Source organism: Dermochelys coriacea, chromosome 20 (assembly GCF_009764565.3).
Source record: "Dermochelys coriacea isolate rDerCor1 chromosome 20, rDerCor1.pri.v4, whole genome shotgun sequence".
NCBI classification, from domain to species: Eukaryota; Metazoa; Chordata; order Testudines; family Dermochelyidae; genus Dermochelys; species Dermochelys coriacea.
Genome location: NC_050087.2, coordinates 13,033,390 through 13,058,176, shown reverse-complemented (window position 1 = coordinate 13,058,176; position 24,787 = coordinate 13,033,390). Strand labels below are relative to the sequence as shown.

The following is a 24,787-nucleotide window of genomic DNA, read 5'->3' as shown; positions in this document are numbered from 1 at the left end:
TCCCTGCCACCACTGAACCTGCAGACTTGGGCTCCTGCTGTCCCATGTAAGAAAATATGGGGTATTCCTCCAAAAAGGGAGGAAGGGAGGGAGGGAGGAAGAGAAGGGAAAATTCCCAAAGATGGGGTGGGAGGGAAGTGTGGGGGGAGGAAAGAGAGGAAGAATATCACATAGGTGTGGGGAAAGGGGGCCCCTAACTGGACAGAGGGAGAGAGGGATCATACAGGCATTTACTCTAACAGCATCTTTAACTACAAGAAGCTGGCTGCAGCAGGACAAGCCCACAGCGTTAGCCTCCTGCCAGCGAGCTCTTTGTTCCCCAGCTCAGAGAAAGTCAGGTCCGTAGCGCATTCGGTACGGCAGCCCCACAGTGAAGTCTTGGGAGGAACAGCTAAGGACATGCTGGGCTGGCAGCCTCTAGCCCCTCAGAGGACTCTTTCCCCCGAAAACGGCAGAGCTACTGGGAGCTCCCAACTGCCTTTCCAGAACCAAAGGTGCAAGTGCAGGGGCAGCACCAGCACCAAACCCCACCCCAGCCCCAGGGGGAGCCAAGGCAGAGTGGGGAGGGGCTGGCCAACCTGAGGTTGCCAGGAGGCCACAGGGAAGGGGTTGTGACCGTGGAGGAAAGGGGCACCCTGGGAGTGAGAAAGGTGAGGGGTGGGGGAGCAGGGAGGCCTGTGAGCTGGGGAGGGAGGGGCCACTGATTGCTCATTGCAGGAGGTGAGCAGAGGTGGGAATTATAGCAGAGAGCTACTGGAGGGAGGGAACCCCACACTGTGCATATGGTTGATGTTTTGGGGAGCTCAGACACAGGGGAGAGCACACAAGCAAAAAAAAAAAAAAAAAACCTGTTTCCAGTTTGGGGGCGAGGGCATCTACCTGCTAGCCACAGTCCTGGCCTCCCCTCAGTTATTCTGCCCACAAGCCACCACTGTGAGTAGCAGAGTAAGAGCTTACTGCTGCAATTCAGCTCCCATCCACCAGAATGCTTAAGCTAGAGTGACCACCCTACCAAATTGCACGGGACCGTCCCAAAATGTACATTTCAAGTCCCGGTCCCCGGTTGAATGACCCCGGGAACGTTCGTCCTGAATTCCCTGCAGTGCCTACCCAAGGCTTTGGGTGGTGCCAGCTGCTTCCCAGTGGTGGGGGAGGCTGAGGTGGGCATTAACCCCCCCCATCACCACAAGACCCTAATCCCTGGGTGGCGTGCCTGGGGGCAGGAACACAGGCCAGGGGCTGCTCTCGGGCACCCCAGCCCCCCGCCCAGGGCAGGCAGAGGGTCTGGGGTTCCCCACAATGGCCCGGGTTCCCTGGGCAGCTCTTACCATGGCCCGGCTCCAGCTTCCAGCCAGGTCAGGGGGCAGGGCCTTGTGGGGAAGACAAGAAGCAGGGGCCAAGGACTCAGGGGAAGAGGAGGGGCAGGGGGCCAGAGAGGGGACGGGGCTCCTGCACGTGTCCCGTTTTTGCATTTTGAAAAGATGGTCACCCTAAGTTAAGCATGTGCTTAACCCTCAACATTGGCTTCAGTGGGCCCTTTCACAGGCTTGATCAGGGCTGTGGGGTACACTGCCCAGACTCCAGCAGCACCCCAAATAAACCCAACTATCTTGGGATTCACACTTGTGTCTATGATTTTAAGAGTTCTTTGCCTCAGGTAGCCTGAAATAATATGGTCTCTGGTTTTCCTATGACATTCCCAACATCTAGGAACTGAAAGTCCATAACAAGACTGGATCTCTCTTTATTTCACTCACTTCTTGAGGTATTAAAAGAAGCAGTGAATAACAAACACAAGTACACAGACACTGCCACCTGCACACACCTTTGTCATGTGTGCACTAAGCACATGAGTGGACACGTCTGATTTAATTCCATAACCATGTGGAATTACACACACATGCACATAATTCTAGACAGCCTGCCAACAATAGGCTTTAGTGGCAGAAGAAAAACAGAACTGATTAAAAAGAAAAGGAGTACTTGTGGCACCTTAGAGACTAACAAATTTATTAGAGCATAAGCTTTTGTGAGCTACAGCTCACTTCATCGGATGCATGCGAATACAGACTAACACGGCTGCTACTATGAGAACTGATTAAGTTATTTATTATCTGTATTACAGTAGCAGCTAGCAGCCCTTGTCATGGATCAGGACCCACTGTGCCAGATGCTATATGAACACAGAAAAGAGTTCCTGATCCAGACAGCTTGGTCTGTCTGTCCCTCCCACTCCCTATATGAGGAGCTTCCACACTGATGGCAGGAATAGGGAATTTGATGGATCAGGGAGCAGAGAGCACTGCATGAGAATGATGGCAGCAGCATGTAGCTGAAATTCCCTTGCCAATGGTTGTTAACGGGACGAGTATCTCACTCTTTACATAATATGCAACCAGAAAATTTGGAAAGGAGTTGGTTGGAGTGGACATATCACCTAGAACTGGGCCCAGTAGTAAATAATCCACTACTACTCAGATTGGTCACTGAGCCAGTTCCTAAAGCTACTGGTGGCTCATTAACTTGAGAAATGTCCCCTTCACTAAGACAAAATTACAAGCCTGACCCGACTGCACCCCAAAGGACAGCACTTCTGGGCAAAAATTAGGTCCTGTTTGGTTTGGATGGACTTTGATGAGAGGCCGCAGTAGCTGGGGAACATGGCTTTTCAGGGGAAGGCTAGAGCTGGGAGTCAGGTTAAACGACAACAAGCTACTCACCAGTCCCCTCTACAGAAGGGGAGAGGACGGACTGTTTTGTTTTAAATTGCAACTCAGATGGTTTTAGCAAACAATCCCCCAGGCAGAAGGAACCTGCACGGAGAGCTGGAGGCCACAGCAGAGAGCTGGATCTGACGACAAGTTTTACAAGCCAAGATTGGTCCTCTTACCGGCTCCACCCGAGCATGAAGAATGCAGGAACTGCACCATGCAACTGTGGTTCACCCAAAATAAACTCTGCTCAGCTCAGGACTTGCAAAACCTTCAGAAGGAGCCCATTAGGTCCTAGTTAGCATCGACTCTGTCCAGTTTGTGGGGCCTTTACAATTCCTGAGTGGAGTCAAAACAGAAACAGGGCAATGCAATGTGCCCAAACAAACTCCAGGACACTACAGCATCCACAACCTGCCCTGCTGTACAACCCCTGGTGACACCTGTCCAAGAGGCCATCTTTACTGAACATCCTCCTGCCTCATGAGACCTCTCCAAACAATCGTGTGTACTCCTGCTCTGCATCCATTACCACAGCTCCCTCCATGAGGCAACTTATTTTCATTGTCCCTTTGAATGGCCGCTTAAGACCATTAAAGCTAGAAGAAAGGTCCAATGGCAGAAACAGTTATTATGGGGGTACTGCTTGGGAATAACCAATTAATTGACAGGTCAGTGTAAATATCCCTCCTTGAAACACCACTAGGGGACACACGCCACATCCAAGTTCCTCTCTAGTCAGAGAGAGAGAGAGAAAGATGACTAGCCCAGCAAAGCAGAGCACAGCCAGCCAGGGGTTCCTCACAGCTGGAAGATTCAGCACCACTTACCACCCAGCACTGATTTTAAGAACTCATTTCCACGTCAACCACTAGGATGAGGAGATTATTCTACTCTAATCTTGCACTGGGATTCTGCCAGGATAGGGGCCACAGTTTGTAAGCTCTTCAGGGCTAGGACCATGTTTGTGAAGTGCCAGTGCAAACCAGTGCTGCTGAATAGCCACACCCAATGAGTGCTGGATGGCTAAAAGCTTGAAAACTAAAAGCCACGTCATATTAGTTCCTCAAATAAAGCAGCTTTTGCTGGGAGCCCAGTGCTCCCAAAATACTGAGGTGTGTTAAGCTTCACCTTCTCTGCCGAAGTAAACAACAAAATCTCTTGGAATTTGGAAACCAGTGCAAATGCCCAACTCTCCCTCTCCAGGTATGTACAGCTCCCGTGATTTCATCCAATAGGAGTTACTCTTATGAGAGCCATCAGGCTCCTGGATATATATACCCTTTCTAAAACACTGTAAACACAGACTTCCAACTGCATGATGCCCACTCAGTGACCTCCCTGCCTCCACCCATTCATTCAATCGCTCTCTTTCTTTCCCAGCTCCCTCATCTCCTCCTAGAATTCACACCCTCTCAAGTCTCTGGGCCTGATTTGCTCTTATCCTGCACCATGTGAGATCATTGCCATACCTCTTTTGTAGTGTATATGTCTGTGCAGCGCCCAGAACACTGGGCATCCCTAGACACTACCGGGGTACCCATAATAACAGCAAGATACAGGAAAAGAAAGAGATCCTTGGATAGCATTTTTATTAATATGAATTTGCATTACAGTAGCATCTAGAGGCCCCAGCCGAGATCGGTGTCCCACTGTGCCAGATGCTCCACAGGCAGCATGAGAGATACAGTTAGTTGACAAGACAGTCAGACAAAGGAGGGAGAGAGAGAGATAATTGTGCTTGTGGCTAAATGATGGTGCCCAGCCTCCCTAATCCGCTTAACAAGCGGGGATTAAGGACAGACCAGAAACCAGCTGGAGAAGTTGTGAAGCTTCATCATTGATAGTCCAATTGCATCAGTCTTGCCTTCTAACAACTAGATCTATCACCCTATCATCGATTAAAAGGGGCAGGTTTGTCTGCCAGTAATTAGTGCTGAAAACTGGAAGCCAGCAACCAAAACCGACCAAGTAATCCAGTCCCTCATAACACTGGTGTATGACCCTCAGCCCGAGCACCCCTTTCGGGCTGACCTAGCTGAAGAATACTTTAAGGACCGTAAAAAATCCTGTAAGAACGCTGAAGAGTTTACTAAGAAATATGGTGAAAAGGGACCAGTGGACTAAAATCTGACACAATTGATGTCAGCAACATGTGCTGAAAGATCTGGAGCAGTGCATTTCAGACACACCACAAAGCAGGACTCTATGGAAAATTGACAAGTGCCACCTTTTGGTGTTAACTTGTGGCTGTTACTAACTTTCTACAGTTTTCTTAATCGAAAGTGGTCTAGGTAACCTGTAAAGAAAGGGTTAAACATTTAAGATGTTCTTCTTAAAAAGAAAAAAAGGAAAAAAAAAAACTAGCACCGGGCCAGGCCCTCCAGTGATAACGCTGCTTAGGAGCATCTGGTGTTGGATCCCAAAACTCATGGGGAGGAGAATTTGGGGAGAAAGAATCTGCAGGACTGTGGCTTGGTGTGAGAGGGCAATAAGGGCAGTGCACAGCAGGGGCAGCACGACTGCAACACATGGCATTGCACTTCCATCCTCTTAGTGATTTATTTACTGGTACTTCTGCCTCACCAAAACAGAACAGGCCAGAGCAGATGCTGCCTCCAAACCCAATCTGCCAAGGGTTAACTTGCTCGTGGTCAGCACCAACTCTCTTAGATGCATTTAGGAATTTTCCAAGGCCAATTAACAGCCTGCCACCTGGGTTCCAGCTACTATTTATAACACGAATAATGGAACAGGGAGCCACCCAAGCATACCAGCTCCATTTGTTATGGCTAAACTTGAACCTCAGAGGTTGTGTCCTGCTTAGTAAACAGTAGTCTTGAGTGCTCCCAATGTACCTTCATTGTGGGGTTAGCAATTGCTGGATAAGGCACTGCTGAGAAGTCTGGGAGACCATTCCCCAGAGCAACGTGAGCTCCCAGTTAAAGGCAGAAATAGTGACACAGCAGCCAGCCCCTACCCCAGGGGACTCTGCTCTGCTCTCCTCCCTGGGCTCTCATTTCTGCCTCTGCATTCCCATGAAGGAACCATTTTTCTCACTCACCTGCTAGGTCTTGTCTTTTAGGTCAGGTCTACACTAGGAAATTAGATCGGTATAACTACATCGCTCAGGAGGGTGAAAAATCCACCCCCCTGAGCAACTCATTAAACAGACCTAACCCCCGATGTAAACAGCACTAAACTGACAGGAGAATTCTCCCATCAACATAGCTACCTCATAGCCTTGTGGGAAAGTGGATTAACTATACCAATGGAAGAAACTCTCCCATCAGTGTAGATAGTGTCTTCACTGAAGCACTACAGCGATCCCACTGCAGCGTTTTAAGCATAGACCTGCCCTACACTTTAAGCTCTTCTAGGAAAGGATTATTGTTTGCTATAGGTTTATACAGCATGTAGCACAATGGATCCTAAACTGGCTAGTCTCTAGGTGCTACCGCTACATAACTATTAAATAAGCAGGTTCCTAACCCCATTTCTCTGCACTTGGTTGAACAGAAGAGAAGTTTGTAGTTAAACACAAAATGCAAAGCTCTTTCCTCCAAATATTAGAGTCACAGGAGACATTCACAGACACTGCCCCCTGCTAGAGTCCCTGACACTTCCTCTGAGGGCTGCATGTCCCCAGGGAACCATCTTGATGGTTTCCCTCTCCACTATCCCAGACAACGCACATACGAACTGTCACTCTAGGAAGGCCATAGAGAACTGACACACTAAGTAGACTCCAGGCCCAGCTGCTACTGGATCTCCTACCCATTAGCAGCAAATTCAACCAGCACTTTTTCATTGCTGTTGCTGATTTTCCACCCCATTCCAACAGCATTCAGGTCATAGAGTATCCCTGCCCCACAACTACTGTCACGGCAGCTCAAGAGCAGCACCAGGATGGAACCACCATTTTTCCCTTGTGTCTTGTAGTTGTAGAAGGCTTTCACACTCTAACGCTGTAGATGTGCCATATACAGCTGGCAGCCAACAGCTTAGCTTCTGGATCCTCTTTATTGTTTTGGGTGGGTCTATAAGTGAGACGAGCACTGAGCTGCCCTGTGCTCCTTCCCTACGGGAGGCCAGTCAAACCCATTGTGAGGAAAACTGAAAATGCAGAACTGGATGTAACACAGTGGCTTTGAACCCCTTTGATTCTTCAGTCAAAGGCAGCAGCACATTCTGAGGCAGGGTCACCCAGCTGTGATGAGGCTTTTCAGACTCAGCTAGGCCACGAAATTCTTGTTCAGCTTTTGCTCACTTTCCTATGGTAACCGACTGCATGAGAAACACAGCAAAGATGGGGTTAATATGCACACAGCAAACAAGGCCTGTGACAGGAAAAGAGACATCTTGGCTCAGGACTTCAGGGAGTACAGCAAGATAATGAAACACAGACCCTGGGAAGTGCTCTGAACACAACTGCTCACAGGAGTGACTCACCTACCCATTCTGCACTGGCTGGCTCCCCTTCTTATCCCCGGTGGCTGGTGGTGGACTGAATGGTACACAGTGATAGGATGGCGGAGCTCAGAGCAGAGACCAGCCATATGGCCAGAGGCAGAGGAGCCTGCCCAGGCTGGGAAGAGCAATGGGTAACAAACCAGATCAGAAAAACAAGTCTTCGGACAACAGGAGTGGACGATTCCAGACCCTGCATGCTGAGAATCAGGGAGGTAGGGGAGCACAGAAAGTAATCATAGGAGCTAGAAATGAGACGAAGAGTCTTAAGTGGCCAAGACTGACCCCACTGCAAGAGCAGGCTCTTGCTCCCCGAGAAGGGATAGTATCAGCACAGCATCTCACATCAGAGTTTGGGCAAAAATCCAGCTCTCACCAAGCTGAACGTGTCTCATCTCATGGCCCAGTCTGCACCGGATCAGAGCGGAGACACATTCCCTGCCCTCTGCACAGAGCAGAACAAGGGGATACAAATGGTGGTGTGTTATGAGACAGAGTGAGTGAAAGCTGATGGAATGTACACTCCACTGTGGCGGGAGGCTGAGGGTGTAGCAGGGAAGGCAACCGACAGGAGGGAACCAGACTGACAAGATGCACGGAGCTGCTTTATCTTGCACTCTCCGCAATGCTGCCAACTCATGATTTTGTTCGTAAGACTCATGGGTTATGGAGTTCCTCCTAAAGCACCATGCTGGATTCAGGGGGTTACATGGGAATCTCAACTTTCATTTAAAAAAAAAAAAAAAAAAAGTGTTTCTAGCCCTCCTGCCTAGAGGAAAAAGCTTGAGAGCATGCACCCCCAAGGCTCCAGTATTTTAAAAAAAATCTCATGATTTTTGGAGCCTGACTAATGATGCATGAATTCTTGGGGATGGTGATCACATTCTCCTGTGAGAGGCTCTTTGTGCTCCACCCCCATGTGTGTAAATTACACCAGCTTTCACTCACGCCAACTAACTGATAAGCAATTAGCAGTGCCATTCACATCCCCACAGACATTACCACAAGCACCGGACTCGAGTCATCCAGCACCAAATGGCTCTGACTAGAACAACTTCAGCTCCTTGATAGAGACAAGACCAAGCTCCCCATATCAGACACAAATCGAGGGTTTTATTTTAAGCCTTCTGAAATGTAAACATACAACTGAGAGCCAAAAATCCAAGCACTGAGGCCTCTGCTCTAGCAACAAAACTGATCTGAATTCCCAGTCTCCACAAAAAGCAAAATGCAAATCCAGACTCCCAAGCTCATCACTAAAGGCTTATCTACACTTACAGCATTGCAACTGCGCTGCGGTAGTGCTTAGTGAAGATGCTACCTATGCAGCATACCAAGCGTAGGTACTCCCCCTCCCCCAAAGGCATCAGCTATGTCATTTACATAAAACACTGTCTACACTTGGGATTAGGTCAGTATAACTGTGTCACTTAGGGGTGTTGAGTTCCAGACTCCTGAGTGGCATAGTTATACTGACATAATTTGGCAATGCAGACCAAGTCTAGGTCTGGATACTAGTTTGGATATTATTATGTAGTATCTGTATTCTAGAACCACTGAAAGTCTCCAGAGCAGATCAGGACTCCACTCTGCTGGGCACTGTGCAAGCACACAGTAAGAGACAGTCCCAGCCCTGGAGAGCTTCCAGTCTAAATTCAGGCAAGATGCAACAAGCTGGTGTAAGAAACAAGCGGAAAGAGTGTGCACACGTATGCACATGCGTGGCCCCCATCCCCACCCCACCCCAGGATGAGAGAGCCAGGAATATGTGGCTGCATGGAATGGCTTTGTGCCCTTTACACAGTTGAAGCTTGTAAGATATAAACCAACAGGAGATATTAACAAGGTCAGAAATCTCTGCTGATAAGATCTAAACTGCCCTGAGCCCTTTCCCCAGATTCAAACCAAAGCCCCAAACTTTTTCTGACATGCAAACTATCTGACTGCTGTTTTGTTTTCACTCTCTCTTGCTTCCTACTCACATCAGGCAGCTGAATAGGAAACGCTGAAATCCCAGGAGTGGCTCAGCCCAAATCAGGAAGTACTGGAAATCTTCCAAGAAAGCCTGTGGTTTCCAGGCCGAAGAGCTCTGCACACATCTGGTCATAAGCATCACATTTTTATCTCCACAGAACTTGAGCCTCACCCTTCCCAGGCCCAGAAATAAAGTACACAGCTGGGACTAGAGGGAAAGCACACCTGAAGGGCAGTCACTGCACCCTTTATGCAGTAGGACAGTCAGGAGAAAAATCTACCTACAGTATGTTCAGTTGCCCAGTGCTGCCACATCTCCCAGGTGCTTGGGCCGGCAGCGTCTCTGGTTCTCCCAAACTCAGAGAAGGGCACACATGCAGTGATGTTAATTTCAGATATTTCTAAATCCCCAGATTGGTGACTGGGTGGGAGGTCCGAAGAAGCACTGCTCCCTCTTGGGATGATGCCCTTTCCTTCCCATGCAGCCAGTGCCTCGGACTTCAGCACGTCATTGGGGTTTCAGGTCTCAGAGAAGATGCTGCATGTGCTAAGGTGAGAGTTCTTAACAGTAACACGTTACACTGATGCCCGGGGTGCCTAGTGCAAGCTCTAGTCCCTTCCTTCCTCTGCTCCAAGCACACTGGGCAGATTTAGATCTCTAAATAAAGTGGCCCCTATTCTTGCCCAGCACACACACACCTGAGCCAAAGCTCGCCCAGATGGCACAGCATCACCACTTCTGTAGAAGTCCCTGAATATAGCCTAGTTACAGGGCTGGGCAGAGTATCTATCCAAATCCCCCTTTCTAAACACTAAAGCCATGCTAACGTGGGAAGTGCTGGAAGCTCAGTTTTTCTGGAACATCAACAGTGTCAAGCAGAGCAAGGTCTGGATGCCCAGGGCACTACAGTGACGTTTCTGTTCCCAAGACAGAGCCAAACATACCTCCTATGGTAAGGGTACCACCAATATTGCCCACTAGTCAGCTCCGAACACTCATATGGGCCCAGCCTGGTACCTCAACAAGACTCAAACATGTCTACAAATGGCCATTTATGGAAGCTTTGAGGTACTGTATACTGCTCATGTCCCTTTTTATACAAAATATCACAGTGTCATCTCAGCCAAAGCGTTCAAGGAAGGTAACATACAACTTTGCAGTGTGGCCAACTCTTGCAATTTTATTGTGAGTCGCATGATAACTCATGAAGAAAAGGAGGACTTGTGGCACCTTAGAGACTAACAAATTTATTTGAGCATAAGCTTTCGTGAGCTCATGTTTTTCCGTAAAGCTCCAGCTCCTGCAGTCAAATAATTAAATAAGAATCTCAGCTTTCATTTAAAAAAAAAAAAAGTGTAAGTTTCTAGCCCTCATGGTTGTTGTCAAAACACTTGAAAATATGATTCCTGGAGGCTAAAAATACCCCAGACAGCTAATAAAGAGATCCAAATTTATTATTTTTTAAAATAATGATTTTTAAGGTACTCTTGATTGGGGGGGCCCTTAGTCATGGTTTTTGAATACTTGGGTTGGCAATATTTGTGTAGTTAGTGAACTGCCTTAGGGCTTGGCTACATGGGGACACTCAGGAAAGTTAAAATGAATTAACTAAAGCCGTGAACACATTAATTCCTATGTGGATGTTCTCATTCAGAAGTGGCCTTAGTTCTCTGCGGCATTAGCCAGGCGTTTAATTCACATTAACATCACAGCTTATAGGTTCATAGATTCTAAGGGCAGAAGGGCCCATTGTGATCTCTAGTCTCACCTCCTGGATAACACAGGCCATGGAACTTCCCCAAAATAATTCCTAGAGCAGATCTTTAACATCCACTCTTGATTCTAAGTTTAAATTTGTCTTAACTTTCCTGAGTGTCCTGCATAAACAAGCCTTGGCGTTATCCACTCTCTAGCTCCAGCATATCCAAAAGGGTGATAGAGATGCACTGGGCTCACTTGGAGACTCCTTAACCTGGACATTCCCTTACATCTATGTCCCATGCAGCTTCCTGCCAGGGGTACAAACACCACCTTCCTGTTAATGGCATAAGAATCTTGTTTTAACACCATGAGATGCCGTCACACACACAATCCCCAGCACTTATCTGACACCAAGATGGCAGTGCAACAGTCTACCTCAGAACCAGAGAGTGGACATGACCCTCACCGCACACTGTGTATCTCAGAACAACAAGACCCCCAGACTTAAACTCACACTAGCATCATGCAGGTCGGGACTGGATGACTCTGCAGTATCCTGCATCAGATACTGACCAACTTCATCTGAGGAAGACGCAGGCCATGGTGTTAGGGCTCTGGAGGACATAAGCAGAGCTAACAAATCTCCACAAGACCCGCTCCTTCATTTCCAGATGGGTTAAACATCCTGCTTGCCTTGGACGGGACTCCTCAAATTACCCCACAATGTTTTGCTGTGCAGAGACTTGATGGCTGTGCCTCCCTCGATAGCCACCTGCAAAGGGACCTCCTGATGCCCTGGCTTGGAGAACTCCTGCTCTGTGCAGGCAAAGCAGGACTCATCTTCCCTAGGGGGAACCATCACTTGCCTACTGTCCAGGCAAGGCACTGGGCTCTCTGCATTACAGCAGCAGCCCCGAGAGTCATGGCAGGGTACACACCCCAACCAGACAGACTGCTCTTGGGAAGAGAAACCTTGCCCCACTTCCACGAACACCCAGCCGCCCCGTCTCTGAACATGGGACCCAGGGAGTCCCACCGCTCAGCGGCTTAAGGCCTCCCGCTCAAGCCGAGGCGGGGAGAGGGGGCGTGGAGAGGAAATCCCTGCGGCTGGTTGACTAAGTCCATTGCATGTCGCAGGGCCTAGTCATGTGGGGAGATGCAAAAATAGCTCCATCTCCTTTCTCGTTTCCCTTTTCTCTGCATCCCAAGCCTGGGCGCAGCCCTCCCTGCTCTGCTGGCGCAGCGAGCTCCGACCCGTGCTAGTGCCCCGGGGATCTCTGCACCCGGGCCGGCCCGAGGGCCAGGCGGGGGTAACTTACTCTGGCTGGAGGCGCCGCTCCCTGGGGCCAAGCTCACACTCGCTTCTCCTCCTTTAATTCCATCTGGGGAGAAAACAGAATCCGACTCGTAAATGGTGTTGAGCATCTGATGTAGCCCTGGCATGGAGCCCGCAGCCGGAGCCCAGGCCGGGGGTCAGAGGGGCAACTCCGCCATCTCCAGCCGAGGCAGTGGGCGTCAGAGCCGGGCGCGGCCGCTCTCGCATCCAGGCGGCTGCTCCTTCAGCCGGAGGAGGGGCAGGGCGAAGGGGCTTCCCTCGGTGCCATGGCCTCAGCCCCGCCACTCCGGCGGCCCGCGGCAGCGCTCAGGAGCCAGCCAGCAGCTGAGCGCCGCCCATCCCCGTGCGCTCCGAGCCCCGCGCCCCGGCGGCGGCCTGCCCGCTGCGCTCCGGGCTTCCCGTGGCCGCTCCACCTGCGGCGGCCGCCCCAGCCCGTGCCAGGCGCGGAAAGAGCTCGGGGAGGGGCTGGCCCCGAAGCAGCCCGAGCGCAGGAGCCGGGCTCCGAGCGGGGCAGGGGGGAAAGTTGCATTGTTCGCGAAGGCCGCCCGCGATTGGCCGGGCCGCAGCCAATGGCAATCGAGCCAGCAAAGTTTGCAATTGAAGTCGGGCGAGCTGCGTCCGCGGAGAGCGGCCGGGCCGAGCCGAGCCGAGCCGAGCCGGGCCCGCTCCGCTCGCACCTGCCCGGCCGGGGCTCGGGGGCTCGCTCCGCAGCGGCCCCCTCGCCCCAGCTCCGTGGAGGGGGCTGCGCCGAGAGGGCCCCCGCCCGCTTGGGAGAGCTCGGACTCCGCGTCCAAGTTGTGCAAGGGGCAGGCGCGGCTCTGGTGCAACATCCCCCCGGGGATCTGCGGGGAGCGGGCTGCGAAGGGGCGCTCGCCCAGCGGGGCCAAGCTACCATCCAGAATCATTCCGGTGCCCCGGCGACAGGCACCGGAGATGAGCCCCGACTCCGGCCCTCGTCCAGTGGCAGCCACCCTGAAGTGTCATTTAGGGGGCACTAGTTTGAGCCCCTCCCAACAGCAGGATTGAGGCAGTGCTCTGCTCCGGGTTGCGCAGGGCGTCCCACGGGACCATGGGGACACTCAGAGCAACACAGCCGCAGGTCAGGACTGGTCTGAGCAGGCAGCTGTGCTTCCCAGGCCTGGCAAGTCTCACGGTGGCTGGTGTTTTCTGAAAACTCAGCTTCTGGAGTTAGGTGATTACCTGGCCTCTCCCCCCTGGCCGCTGCGTGTGTGTGTGTGTGTGTGCGCGAAGTAACTTTATATTGGTCATGATTGCACAAGCGAAGCTTGAAAACACGAGCCCCTAGAGGTTGAACCTCTAGAAGGCAAATAAAATATGTTTATTTTGAAATTTTGGAGGCCCAGCTCACAACTTGGGAACTCTGGAGACTTGCAGTACTGAATCACTACAGCCAGGGAGCAAGCTGGCAGATTAGTAACCTGGCTCCCAGACACTGCAGAGAACGAGCCACTCAGGCCCCAGAAAAGAAAAGGAGGATTTGTGGCACCTTAGAGACTAACAAATTTATTTGAGCATAAGCTTTCGTGAGCTACAGCTCACTTCATCGGATGCATTCGGTGGAAAATACAGTGGGGAGATTTATATACACACACAGAGAACATGAAACAATGGGTTTTATCATACACACTGTAAGGAGAGTGATCACTTAAGATGAGCTATTACCAGCAGGATGGAGGGGGGAAGGAGGCACCAGAGCACTAGCTGCAGGAGCTGGGGAAATCTGGGCAGAGCTATTAGAAGGCACTACTGTCTGTTCCCAAAGTCTCTCCTTCCCCATCAGGGAGAGGGTCCCCTGCAGTGTCTTCTCTCAACTATTATTATTTACCGAGCGCCAAGTGGTGGTCTAGAGCAACAGAAACCTAACAAGACAGGCATTGTGCTGTAAAGACTATCTCAGACACAGCCATTACAGCACGTGCACACTCATACGCACCATGCTCACTGAGGTGCATGGATTTTGCAGTGATCATGCTTAAAAGGCTTTGCAGGAGGGATCTGAAGGAGAGGGAGAAGCATGGACAAAATGGGGGGGTATAAGAGCCAGCATAGAGCTGAAAAAAGGGGAGGGAGACACAGAGGCAACTCAAGGAGAAGTTTTGGAGCAAGCAGAGATGGAGGTATGGCCGAGGTAGGGTTGGCAGACTGTATCAAGGGATGGGCCAACTGTACTGGAAAAAATAAGAAAACATCCCAAGCTTTACATCAAATGAACTGAAATTAACTCAAAATCATTTCTGGTGACAAATATTTCTGATATCTTCCACAATCTTGCTATCTCTTTGCACATCCTGGTTTCTTCCAGAAGTAAAAGCTGAAAGAAACTATTTTAGGATTTTTTCTAACACCTATCACCATAATGTTGAACCTGCAGAAGGTCAAACATATTCTGAGAAGTCTTCTATGGTCTGTATCACTTCAAGCTACCATGGCTGTTTCCTTTGCACTCTGCACCTTTACATTTGGGAACTCTGCTTCTCAGTAGCCACAGTTTATTCACAATCTCTAGCAAAGGAGATGCACATACTGTTCTTTCCTGTTGTTGTTTTCCTTAATCTAAAATAAGTCACGGGACTGAAAGGACATTTGGCTCATTGTATGTGAAGAATCAAACTTATTGAACTAAACCTCCACATTTGGAGGTTCCCACATTTTCAGTTGTAATATATTTTAAACTCATTGAATTAATAAACATAGGTGAAAAGAAAAGGAGTACTTGTGGCACCTTAGAGACTAACAAATTTATTTGAGCATAAGCTTTCGTGAGCTACAGCTCACTTCATCGGATGCATTTGTGACCACTAAAGAGACTCTGACTGGCCATCGGAAATATGACTCCCCTCATCAGAAATGTGACATATAGTCTGCATCATCTCAGGCTTGTTTCTTACACTTACCCAGAGGGGAGTTAAGAAAATCACTCACATGACACTTTTTGCACATAGCAATTCTTTCTTAGTGGAAATAATGAAACAGACAAGGTCTCGTGTTCCATGCCCTGTGTGACACTAGGTTCTTGGGACTTAGTCCACATCTTGGAGCAGAGTTCACAGCCAAAAAACACCATTATGGTTGGCACTAATTGGCTCCTATGTTGGCAGTCTGAATAGAGGGACCAAGTTCTGAAGGGGAGCATGAGGATAGGACCCCTCTCTCACCCACAGAGATGACTCACAGTCAGGGCTGGGCCATATTGGCTGGGGGTATTCATAGAATCTCAGAGTTGGAAAGGACCTGAGGAGGTCATCTAGTCCAATTCCCTGCTCAAAGCAGGACTAATCCCCAATTTTTGCCCCAGATCCCTAAATGGCCTCCTCAAGGACTGAACTCACAACCCTGACTTTAGCAGGCCAATGCCCAAACCACTGAGCTATCGCTATCGCTCCCTTCCCCCCGGGGAAATTTCTGCTGCCACTGCCCATACTGTACTTGCTGTATGAATACAGAGGACAGAAATGCCATGGGAGGGATGGGGCAGCAAACAACTTTGCTCACCAGGGGCCTCATTCATATTGACATATTTTAAAGTCAGAAAGAACCATTGTGATTAGAGGTTTCAGAGTAGCAGCCGTGTTAGTCTGTATTCGCAAAAAGAAACCGAGTACTTCTGGCACCTTAGAGACTAACAAATTTATTTGAGCATAAGCTTTCGTGAGCTACAGCTCACTTCATCAGATGCATTCAGTGATTAGAGCAGATCTTTTTAAAAAAATCCAAGCTTGATCCTGTTCCTGCTCCCAGAGAAGTCAGTAGAGAATTTGCTATGGGAGAAGGACTGAGTCCTAAAACTAGCATATGTAGTTGTCCATCCTGCTGATGTTTGACAAACTTCCAGCATGTGCATGGCATGAAGCATTCTTTTCAACCGGTAATGTGGAATTTATTAACCAGAGTGCACGTGTCCTTGCATGTCTGAGGTTATTACAGCTTGTCATAAATCCCAGAGCCAAGGGGGTGAAGAAAATTTCAGGGTAAGGTTGGTTAGATGCAGGAACTTAAGAAAACAGCCTGTTGCAGCAATGTTTTTCAATTTTTTACCTTCTTTCCTAACCTGCCTCCCTGCGCTGCTTTGCTCACAATAAAACAGTGCAATGATATGCTTTCTAGAGAGAGTTCAGCATGGGGACCTGAGTCATGGGCTGAGTTTAAAGACAAGAACTGTGAATTGCAGTTTTGCTGAAGTTTTTTAAAGCTGGTGGCATTTCAGTGATGCTCATCCATTCCCTATTCCTCTATTCACCACAGTCCACCTGACAGCTCAAATGTCAGGAGCGATATGATACACAGAAAAAAGTCTGTCTGTTGAGTCCTCACCCAAAACCCTATGAAGCTGATGCGAGGAGCAGTGGTTCATTTCCAGGAGCCTTTGTGCTCAGGGCCCTCAGTCAGCAGAGACACTTAGTCATCAAGGCTCCATCTTCTCTGATAAGGCCATTCACTCCACTACTGCACCCCTGAATTCCCACTGACTTCAGTGGTGCAGGATTAGGCCCTTTGATGGGGGAGAGAGACACACACACTGAAAGGATGAGGTTGCCATTGTCAGATTGCTGCTGTTTTCTGCATACAGTCCTGGGGACTCAGTTACCAGTGACACTTCCTTTCAAATGGTCACATAATTGGTATTTGATACACCCTGCTTGGAAACCAAGGGAAGCTACTGACTGAGACACAAAGCAGGATGGAACCATACAATTAGCACAGCCAACGTCATCTATTACTATGTATATTAAGCTCCCAAGTCTATTATGTTTATAAATATAATAATATTAATAAAGGATATTCATGGGATCACAGGCTGCCGTGAACATCTGTCTTTAAGGGTTCTGGGCAAGGTTACCACACCAGCTCTCTCAGAAAGGGGAAAGAAAGGAGGAGATGCAGCATGAAAAGTAGCAGCTATGTAAAATAGTGACCTGGACCAGAGGAGGCCATTTGAATGCTGTTCTTTACCATATCTAATGATACCAGAGTAAAAGAAACACAATGGAATTAAAATCCACCAAAATTGGAGAAAACAGTTTTTTATACAATATATAATTAACAAATGGAACTTACACATGATCCTATTGAGTCAAAATAGCTTAGCATACAGGCATAAAAGGATTAGATGCTTAGACAAGAGTGTTAGTGTCTCCAAAGTTAAGGTTTGATCCAAGCTGTCATGTTAAGAGCCAGTGTTTCAAAGTGTTCTAAAATCCACATGTATATTCCATTTGTCTTGAAAACTGGCATGCCTTATTGGGGTTTGGTTTTGAGTTATTGGTGCCAGATTTGGGGTCATTTGGGTAAGGGGTTCCAGAGATACCCTGGAAAAATGGACCTATCACTCTATTCTCACAGTCTTTTAATACTTTATTGCACACATCTTTAGCTGAAATTATGGCATTGATCTGCCTCACAGTGTCCTTACCCATCAGATTTGACCTCAGTGACCATCTAGTTCCAGGTATGGGAAGCAATACTTAAAAAATGATTAGAGGGTCTGTTTCACGTCTCAGGGATGTGCACCAATAAAAGTGATTTGCACATGTGCCATGAGATTGGTGTGCCTGGGAGCAGTGCTGTGTGGTGACTACCTGAGGAGGAGCTCAATTCATGTTGCAGCTGGGGACCACGCAGTAATCTTTGAATCTAAGCAGGACCCAAAGACTGTGATTTCCATTCCTGCACAATGTGGATTTTCTGAGAATGTGTGGCATGCACATTATTGCTTCTGCCGGGCATCAGAGAAGCTTTGCCCAAAGCGCAGGCAAGTGGAGACACGCCAGAACCAATGTTTGAAAGTGCTCTAAAAGTCCACCTGCATACGGAAATTGTCTTGAATAGTGATGTGCATCACCACAGGAGCTGGGGTATACTGTGGTGCAAACTTAGAAAAATTTAGTCGAGATTCCTGAAATATAGCTCCCCCTCAAAAATTAGCTGCTTTTAAAATGGTCATAGATACATAGATTTATGGATTTCAAGGCCAGAAGGAACCATTGTGATCATCTATTAGCCTATACCTCCAGCATAGCACAGGCCAGAGGACTTCCCTGAATTAACTCCTGTTTGAATTAGAGCAGATCTTTTAGAAAAACATCCAAGCCTGATTTCAAATTTGCCAATGAAGGACAATGTACCATAACACCTTGGTAAATTGTTCCAATGGTTAATTACCCTCACAGTTAAAAACTTGTACCTTATTTCCGGTCTGAATTTGTTTAGCTTCAACTTCCAGCCTTTGGATTGTGTTATACCCTACTCTACTAGATTGAAGAGGCCATTATCAAATATTTGTTCCCCATGTAGAATCATAGAACCATAGGGTTAGAAGGGACCACAAGAGTAATCTAGTCTAATCCCTTGCCAAGATGCAGGATTTGTTGTATCTAAAACAGGGGTGGGCAAACTACAGTCCGTGGGCCAGATCCAACCTGCCAGCAGTTTTAAGCTGGCCCTCAAGCTCCAGCTGGGGAGCAGGGTCTGGGCCTTGCCCCGCTCCGGAGGTCCAGCCGGGGCACATTGTCAGGGGCCGCTCCACGCGCTCCAAGCCCTCCTCAGACTCTTACACGCTCCAATGGCCCAGCTCCAATGGCCCCCTCCGGTGCTCCAATGGGAGCTGCAGGGGCGGTGCCTGTGGGTGGAGCAGCGTGCAGAGTCGCCTGGCCGCGCCTCCACGTAGGAGCTGGAGAAGGGACATGTTATGCCTCTGCTAATGCAACCCAAATTTGTATTTGTTTTTTTGCAACAGCATCTCATTGTTGACTCATGTTGAGGTTGGGATCCACCACAACTCCCAGATCCTTCTCAGCAGTGCAGCTGCCAAGCCAGTTTTCTCCCATTCTGTATTTGTGCATTTAGTTTTTCTTCCCTAAGTGTAGCACCTTATATTTGTCTCTGTTGAATTTCATTTTGTTGTCTATAGCACAGTTCTCCATATATTGAGCTAGAACCCTCTGAATTTTAGATTATCCACCAAAGTGTTAGTAATCCCCCCCATCCCCAGCTTTGTGTCATCTGCAAATTTGATCAGTATGCTCTCTATTCCTTCATCCAGGCCATTAATAAAGATGTTAAACAACACCAGACACAGAACAGGTAACTGTGGAACCCCACTTGAGACTTCACTCCAATCTCACATCATGTAGATACTAATAGATTGTGATCAAGTCACCTCTTAATCTTCTCTTTGTAAAGCTAAATAGATTGAGCTCCTTGAATCCTGGTCTGCACTAAAAGTTAGGTTGACCCAGCTATATTGCTCAGAGGTGTGAAAAATCCACACCCCAACCAGCGTAATTAAGCCAACCTAACCCCCAATGTAGACAGCACTAGGTCGATGGAAGAATTCTTCTATCAATCTAGCTGCCATCTTTCAAGGAGATGGATTACCTATGCTTATAGGAGGACCCCTCCCGCGTTGATGTAGGTAGTGTCTACACTGAAGTGCTAGAGTGACACAGCTACAGCGTTGCAGCTGAGAAGCATTTCAAGTGTAGACAAGCCCTGAGTCTATCACTTTAAGGCATATTTTTGAATTCTTTAATCATTCTTGCAGTTCTTCTCTGACCTCTCTCCAATTTATCAACATCCTTCTTGAACTGTGGACACCAGAACTGTACACAGGATTCCAGCGGCAAGAACCTCCCTAATCCTACTCAAGATTCCCCTGCTTATGCATCCAAAGACCACATTAGTCCTTTTTGGCATAGTATCGCTCTGGAAGCTCATGTTCAGCTCATTACCCAGCATGACTCCCAAGTCTTTTTCAGAGTCACTGCTTCCTAAGATAGAATCCCTCATCCTGTAAGTATGGCCTACGTTCTTTGTACCTAAATGTTTGCAGAGAGCATCTCCCACCAACATCGCGCAGTGCACCCAAGTGGTTATGCCAGTGAAACTTAGGTCACTCAGGGGTTTGTTTTTTTCACACCCCTGAGCGACATAAGTGGTAGTGTAGACATAGCTTAAAGTACTACAGTGACACAGCTGCATACATGAAGACAAACCCCCAGTGCTCAGATCAGGGTTGAGGGGTTGGGGAGAATGGCCATGCTCAGTGCATGCCAAATATCCATAGTGCTGAAACTGGGAGAGCGGGTAAGAGAAGAACCGGAGACGAATGGGGCAGCTCATGCCTCAGAACTATTGTTTCAGATTGCATTCTCCATGTGGTTCTCATTTAACTGAGAATATTCCACTGAGGTGAACAGACCTTGTCACACCCCAATGAACCTGCATGCTGCAGACAGGTGTGCAGAGCCCTTCCCCCTGTGCTAGCTCCTGATGTGGAATAGGCACTCTGGGGTCAAGTCTACACTACAAACTTCTGCCAGCACAGCACTGTCAGCCAGGGGTGTGATGAGATGTGATCCCTGCCCAACAGAGCAGTGCTGGCAAAAGCCCCCATGTAGATGCAGTTACATTGCTGGGAGGAGGTGGGACAGGCCTGGAATAAGTTATACTGGTGAAAGCTCAGTTTTGCCAGTATAAGCTGCATCCACTCTAAGAGTGCTTTGCCAGCATAGAATAAAAGTGTAGATACTGGAAAAGGGCTCCTAGTGTAGACCCAGCTTGGGTCTCCCTGCCCTTCCCCTTTCCTGCATCCAGCTGGTAGATGCACTCCCCAGAGCCCATTGCCTACCACCTATCTCCCCATGGCCCCTCTAGACCTACTGGGAGCACGGAGGAGCCAGGAAGAGGACAGTAGCTGTGGGGCAGGGAGGTGTGTCCAAGAGCCCCATCATGTCTCCCCATTGGAATCCCTTAATATTAAACCTCTCACTGTGACCCCTTCCTCAAAAAAACAAGGCAAATTCATTGCCCAAAACCTTCAGGCTGGGGCATCACTCAAAGGGGGGAGAATGAAGGTTGTGGGGGGGTCTCTTGTGGGACACATTACCTGAACTCTTTATTTCCTGGTTTTCAGAGGTTTGAATTTAGCCACCCTCCATGTTCTGGAAGGGCACATGCCAGTGCTGGGCAACCTTAACTCTACATTACAAAGCTCTGCTGGGCACTAAGAATGTGTTGCCAATGCCAACCATTCACAAATCAGGAGTCTGGCCCCCAAAATCACGAGATTAAAACCTCATAAATGTTGGTTGGTTTTATTTGCCTCCTGGTTTCTGAACATTTACGGTTCATTCAGGCTACAGTTCAAGGTTTCCTCTGCAACTACAAGGGATATTACACTATTTAAAAAGGAAAGTTGAAATTCTCATGTGCCTCCAAGTGGCTGTAAGAAAAAAAACAAATATTGGAAGACCCATCATAAAATCACGAGCACTCTCAACACTATTCAAGAGAGTGTTAGAACTGGGTGAAGCAGACATCTGTTCCCCTAGTGAAATAGCAGGGTCTGGAGGGACAGTTACAGCCATTCAAACATTTTACAACATGTTCATACATTCTTAGATTTCAGAGCAAAAAGGGCCCAGTGGGATCCTCTACAATATGGACTTCCTGCCTAACACAGTACAAAGCAGGTATTCTGTAACTACAGCTGAACCTCTTCCCAGATGGCAGCTCGCTGGAATGAATCCCTGGTTCCATACAGCTACACCTAACACAGTGAGAATCATAGAATCGTAGAAGATTAGGGTTGGAAGAGACCTCAGGAGGTCATCTACTTCAACTCCCTGCTCAAAGCAGGACCAACTCCAACTAAATCATTCCAGCCAGGGCTTTGTAAAGCCGGGCCTTAAAAACCTCTAAGGATGGAGATTCCACCACCTGCCTAGGTAACCCATTCCAGTGTTTCACCACCCTCCTAGTGAAATAGTTTTTCCTAATATCCAACCTAGATCCCCACACTTCAAATTGAGACCATTGCTCCTTGTTCTGTCATCTGCTACCACTGAGAACAGCCAAGCTCCATTCTCTTTGGAACCCCCCTTCAGATAGTTGAAGGATGCTATCAAGGACCTAGGGGTTACAGTAGACGAGAAGCTGGATATGAGTCAACAGTGTGCCCTTGTTGCCAAGAAGGCTATTGGCATTTTGGGCTGTATAAATAGGGGCATCTCCAGCAGATCGAGGGACGTGATTGTTCCCTTCTATTCGACATTGGTAAGGCCTCATCTGGAGTACTGTGTCCAATTTTGGGCCCCACACTACAAGAAGGATGTAAAAAAACTGGAAAGCGTCCAGCAGAGTGTAACAAAAATGATTAGGGGGCTGGAACACATGATTTATGAGAAGAGGCTGAGGGAACTGGGATTGTTTAGTCTGCGGAAGAGAAGAATGAGGGGGGATTTTATAGCTGCTTTCAACTACCTGAAAGGGGGTTCCAAAGAGGATGGATCTAGACTGTTCTCAGTGGTGGTAGATAACAGAACGAGGAGTAGTGGTCTCAAGTTGCAATGGGGGAGGTTTAGGTTGGATATTAGGAAAAACTTTTTCAGGAGGAGGGTGGTAAAGCACTGGAATGCGTTACCTAGGGAGGTGGTGGAATCTTCTTCCTTTGAGGTTTTTAAGCTCAGGCTTGAAAAAGCCCTGGCTGGGATGATTTAGTTGGGGATTGGTCCTGCTTTGAGCAGGGAGTTGAACTAGATGACCTCCTGAGGTCCCTTCCAACCCTGATATTCTATGATTCTATGTTTCTATGACTTGCCCTTGGTGAATCCATATTGACTGTTCCTGATTACCTTCCTCTCCTCCAACTGCTTCAAAATGGATTCCTTGAGGATCTGCTCCATGATTTTTCTGGGGACTGAGGTGAGGCTGACCAGTCTGTAGTTCCCCAGATTATCCTTCTTCCCTTTTTTAAAGATGGGCACTATATTTGACTTTTTCCAATCGTCCAGGACCTCCCATAATTGCCATGAGTTTTCAAAGATAATGGCCAATGGCTCTGCAATCACATCAGTCAACTCCCTCAGCACCCTCAGATGCATTGCATCCGGCCCCATGGACTTGTGCATGTCCAGCTTTTCTAAATAGTCCTTAACCTGTTCTTTCACCACTGAGGGCTGCTCACCTCCTCCCCATACTGTGCTGTCCAATGCAGCAGTCTGGGAGCTGACCTTGTCTCTGAGGAACGAGGCAAAAAAAGCATTGAGTACTTCAGCTTATCCCACATCATGTGTCACTAGGTTGCCTCCCGCATTCAGTAAGGATCCCACACTTTCCCTTACCTTCTTCTTGTTGCTGACATACCTGTAGAAATCCTTCTTGTTACCATTCACATTCCTTGCTAGCTGCAACTCCAATTGTGCTTTGGCCTTCCTATTACACCCCTGCATGCTCGAGCAATATTTTTATACTTCTACCTAGTCATATTTCCAAGTTTCCACTTCTTATAAGTTTCCTTTTTGTGTTTAAGCTTACCGAAGATTTCTCTGTTAAGCCAAACTGGCTGCCTGCCATATTTGCTATTCTTTCTGCACATCGGGATGTATAGCATTGTGCTGGACACACAACACAGCACAGAAAATGGAAAACATCATAAGGGATAAGCCAGGTTTTGTTTGGCTTCTGGACCTATTGCCAGCTCTGGGGGACAGAGTTACTGTTATATGGGAGATATATTAACTCTTTATTTGCTGATTTTCAGAGGTTTAAGTTTAGTGTCCTGATTCCGGAAGAGCGTAAGGCAGCACAAGACAACCTTAACTCTGTGTTAATGAAGATTTTGGCTGTGAATATGAATAAGAATACCACTGGCAGGATGGGATTTCAAGGGCTCTCATGTAGCATTGCCAACAGTTCCTTATTACAAGGGACATCCCTTATATTTTCATCTCTGTACAACAAGATAGGGAGGGTTGCAAAAAGCAGCAAGAAACACCCCTGATGAATGTAGGTAAATCCTACCTACATTATTCTTAATTATTTATTATCATTATTATTAATAATCATCATAATATTGGGAGGAGGGGTGGAGTGGGGGTTCTAAGAAAACAGTCCCTTATTTCTGAAATATAATGTTGGCAACCCTATGCTCATGCTTCAAGGCATAACCTGATCACCAACTAGAGTTAGGACATGGGATAATATTACTTAGGGTTTGACTACCCTTGAAACACTACAGCGGCACAACTGCAGTGTAGAATCTACCTATGCCAACGAGAGGGGGGGTCTCCTGTTGACGTAGGTAATCCACCTCCCTGAGAGGGAGTAGCTCAGTCAATGGAAGATTTCTTGGATTGACCTAGCACTGTCTACACTGGGGCTTAGGTTGGTAGAGCTACATCTCTCAGGCATGTGGATGTTTCACACCTTTCAGAGATGTAGCTATGCTTACATAAATTTCTACTGTAAACTAGTCAATTGCATTATTGGTAACATAAGCATAATCCTTTGAAGCATCTCTCATTGTTTGCTGTCAGACAGGGTATTAGATCAGTAGTTAGAGTACTAGTCTAGCACTCAGGAGATGTGGGTTCAATTTCCTACTCTTCCACAAATGTCTTGTGTGACTTTGAATGAGTTACTGAGACCTGGCTTCCATCTAAACATAGGTTGACCTGGCTACATTGCTCAGGGCTGGGAAAAATTGCACACCCTGTGCAAAGTAGTTAGGTTAACCTAATCCCTGCTATAGATGCAGTTAGGTCAACAGAAGAATTCCTGCATCAACCCATGTAC

The 24,787-nt window shown here is 48.0% G+C and overlaps 1 protein-coding gene across 14 annotated transcripts in view; it reads right to left on the bottom strand.

The window, feature by feature from the left end:
* Nucleotides 1-24,787, bottom strand: part of HDAC7 (histone deacetylase 7) — a 247,300-nt gene that overhangs the window by 128,054 nt on the left and 94,459 nt on the right. For 10 of the 14 annotated variants that reach the window (XM_038378921.2, XM_043506270.1, XM_043506267.1 and 7 more), the window contains one exon: nt 12,177-12,239. The exons of 3 other annotated variants lie outside the window; for them this stretch is intronic. In XM_038378921.2, coding sequence (XP_038234849.1) covers nt 12,177-12,239 — 63 coding nt within the window. Of the gene's footprint in view, nt 1-12,176; nt 12,240-21,468; nt 21,545-24,787 lie in introns of those variants that run through there. One more of the 14 variants, XM_043506276.1, reaches the window with a different exon arrangement.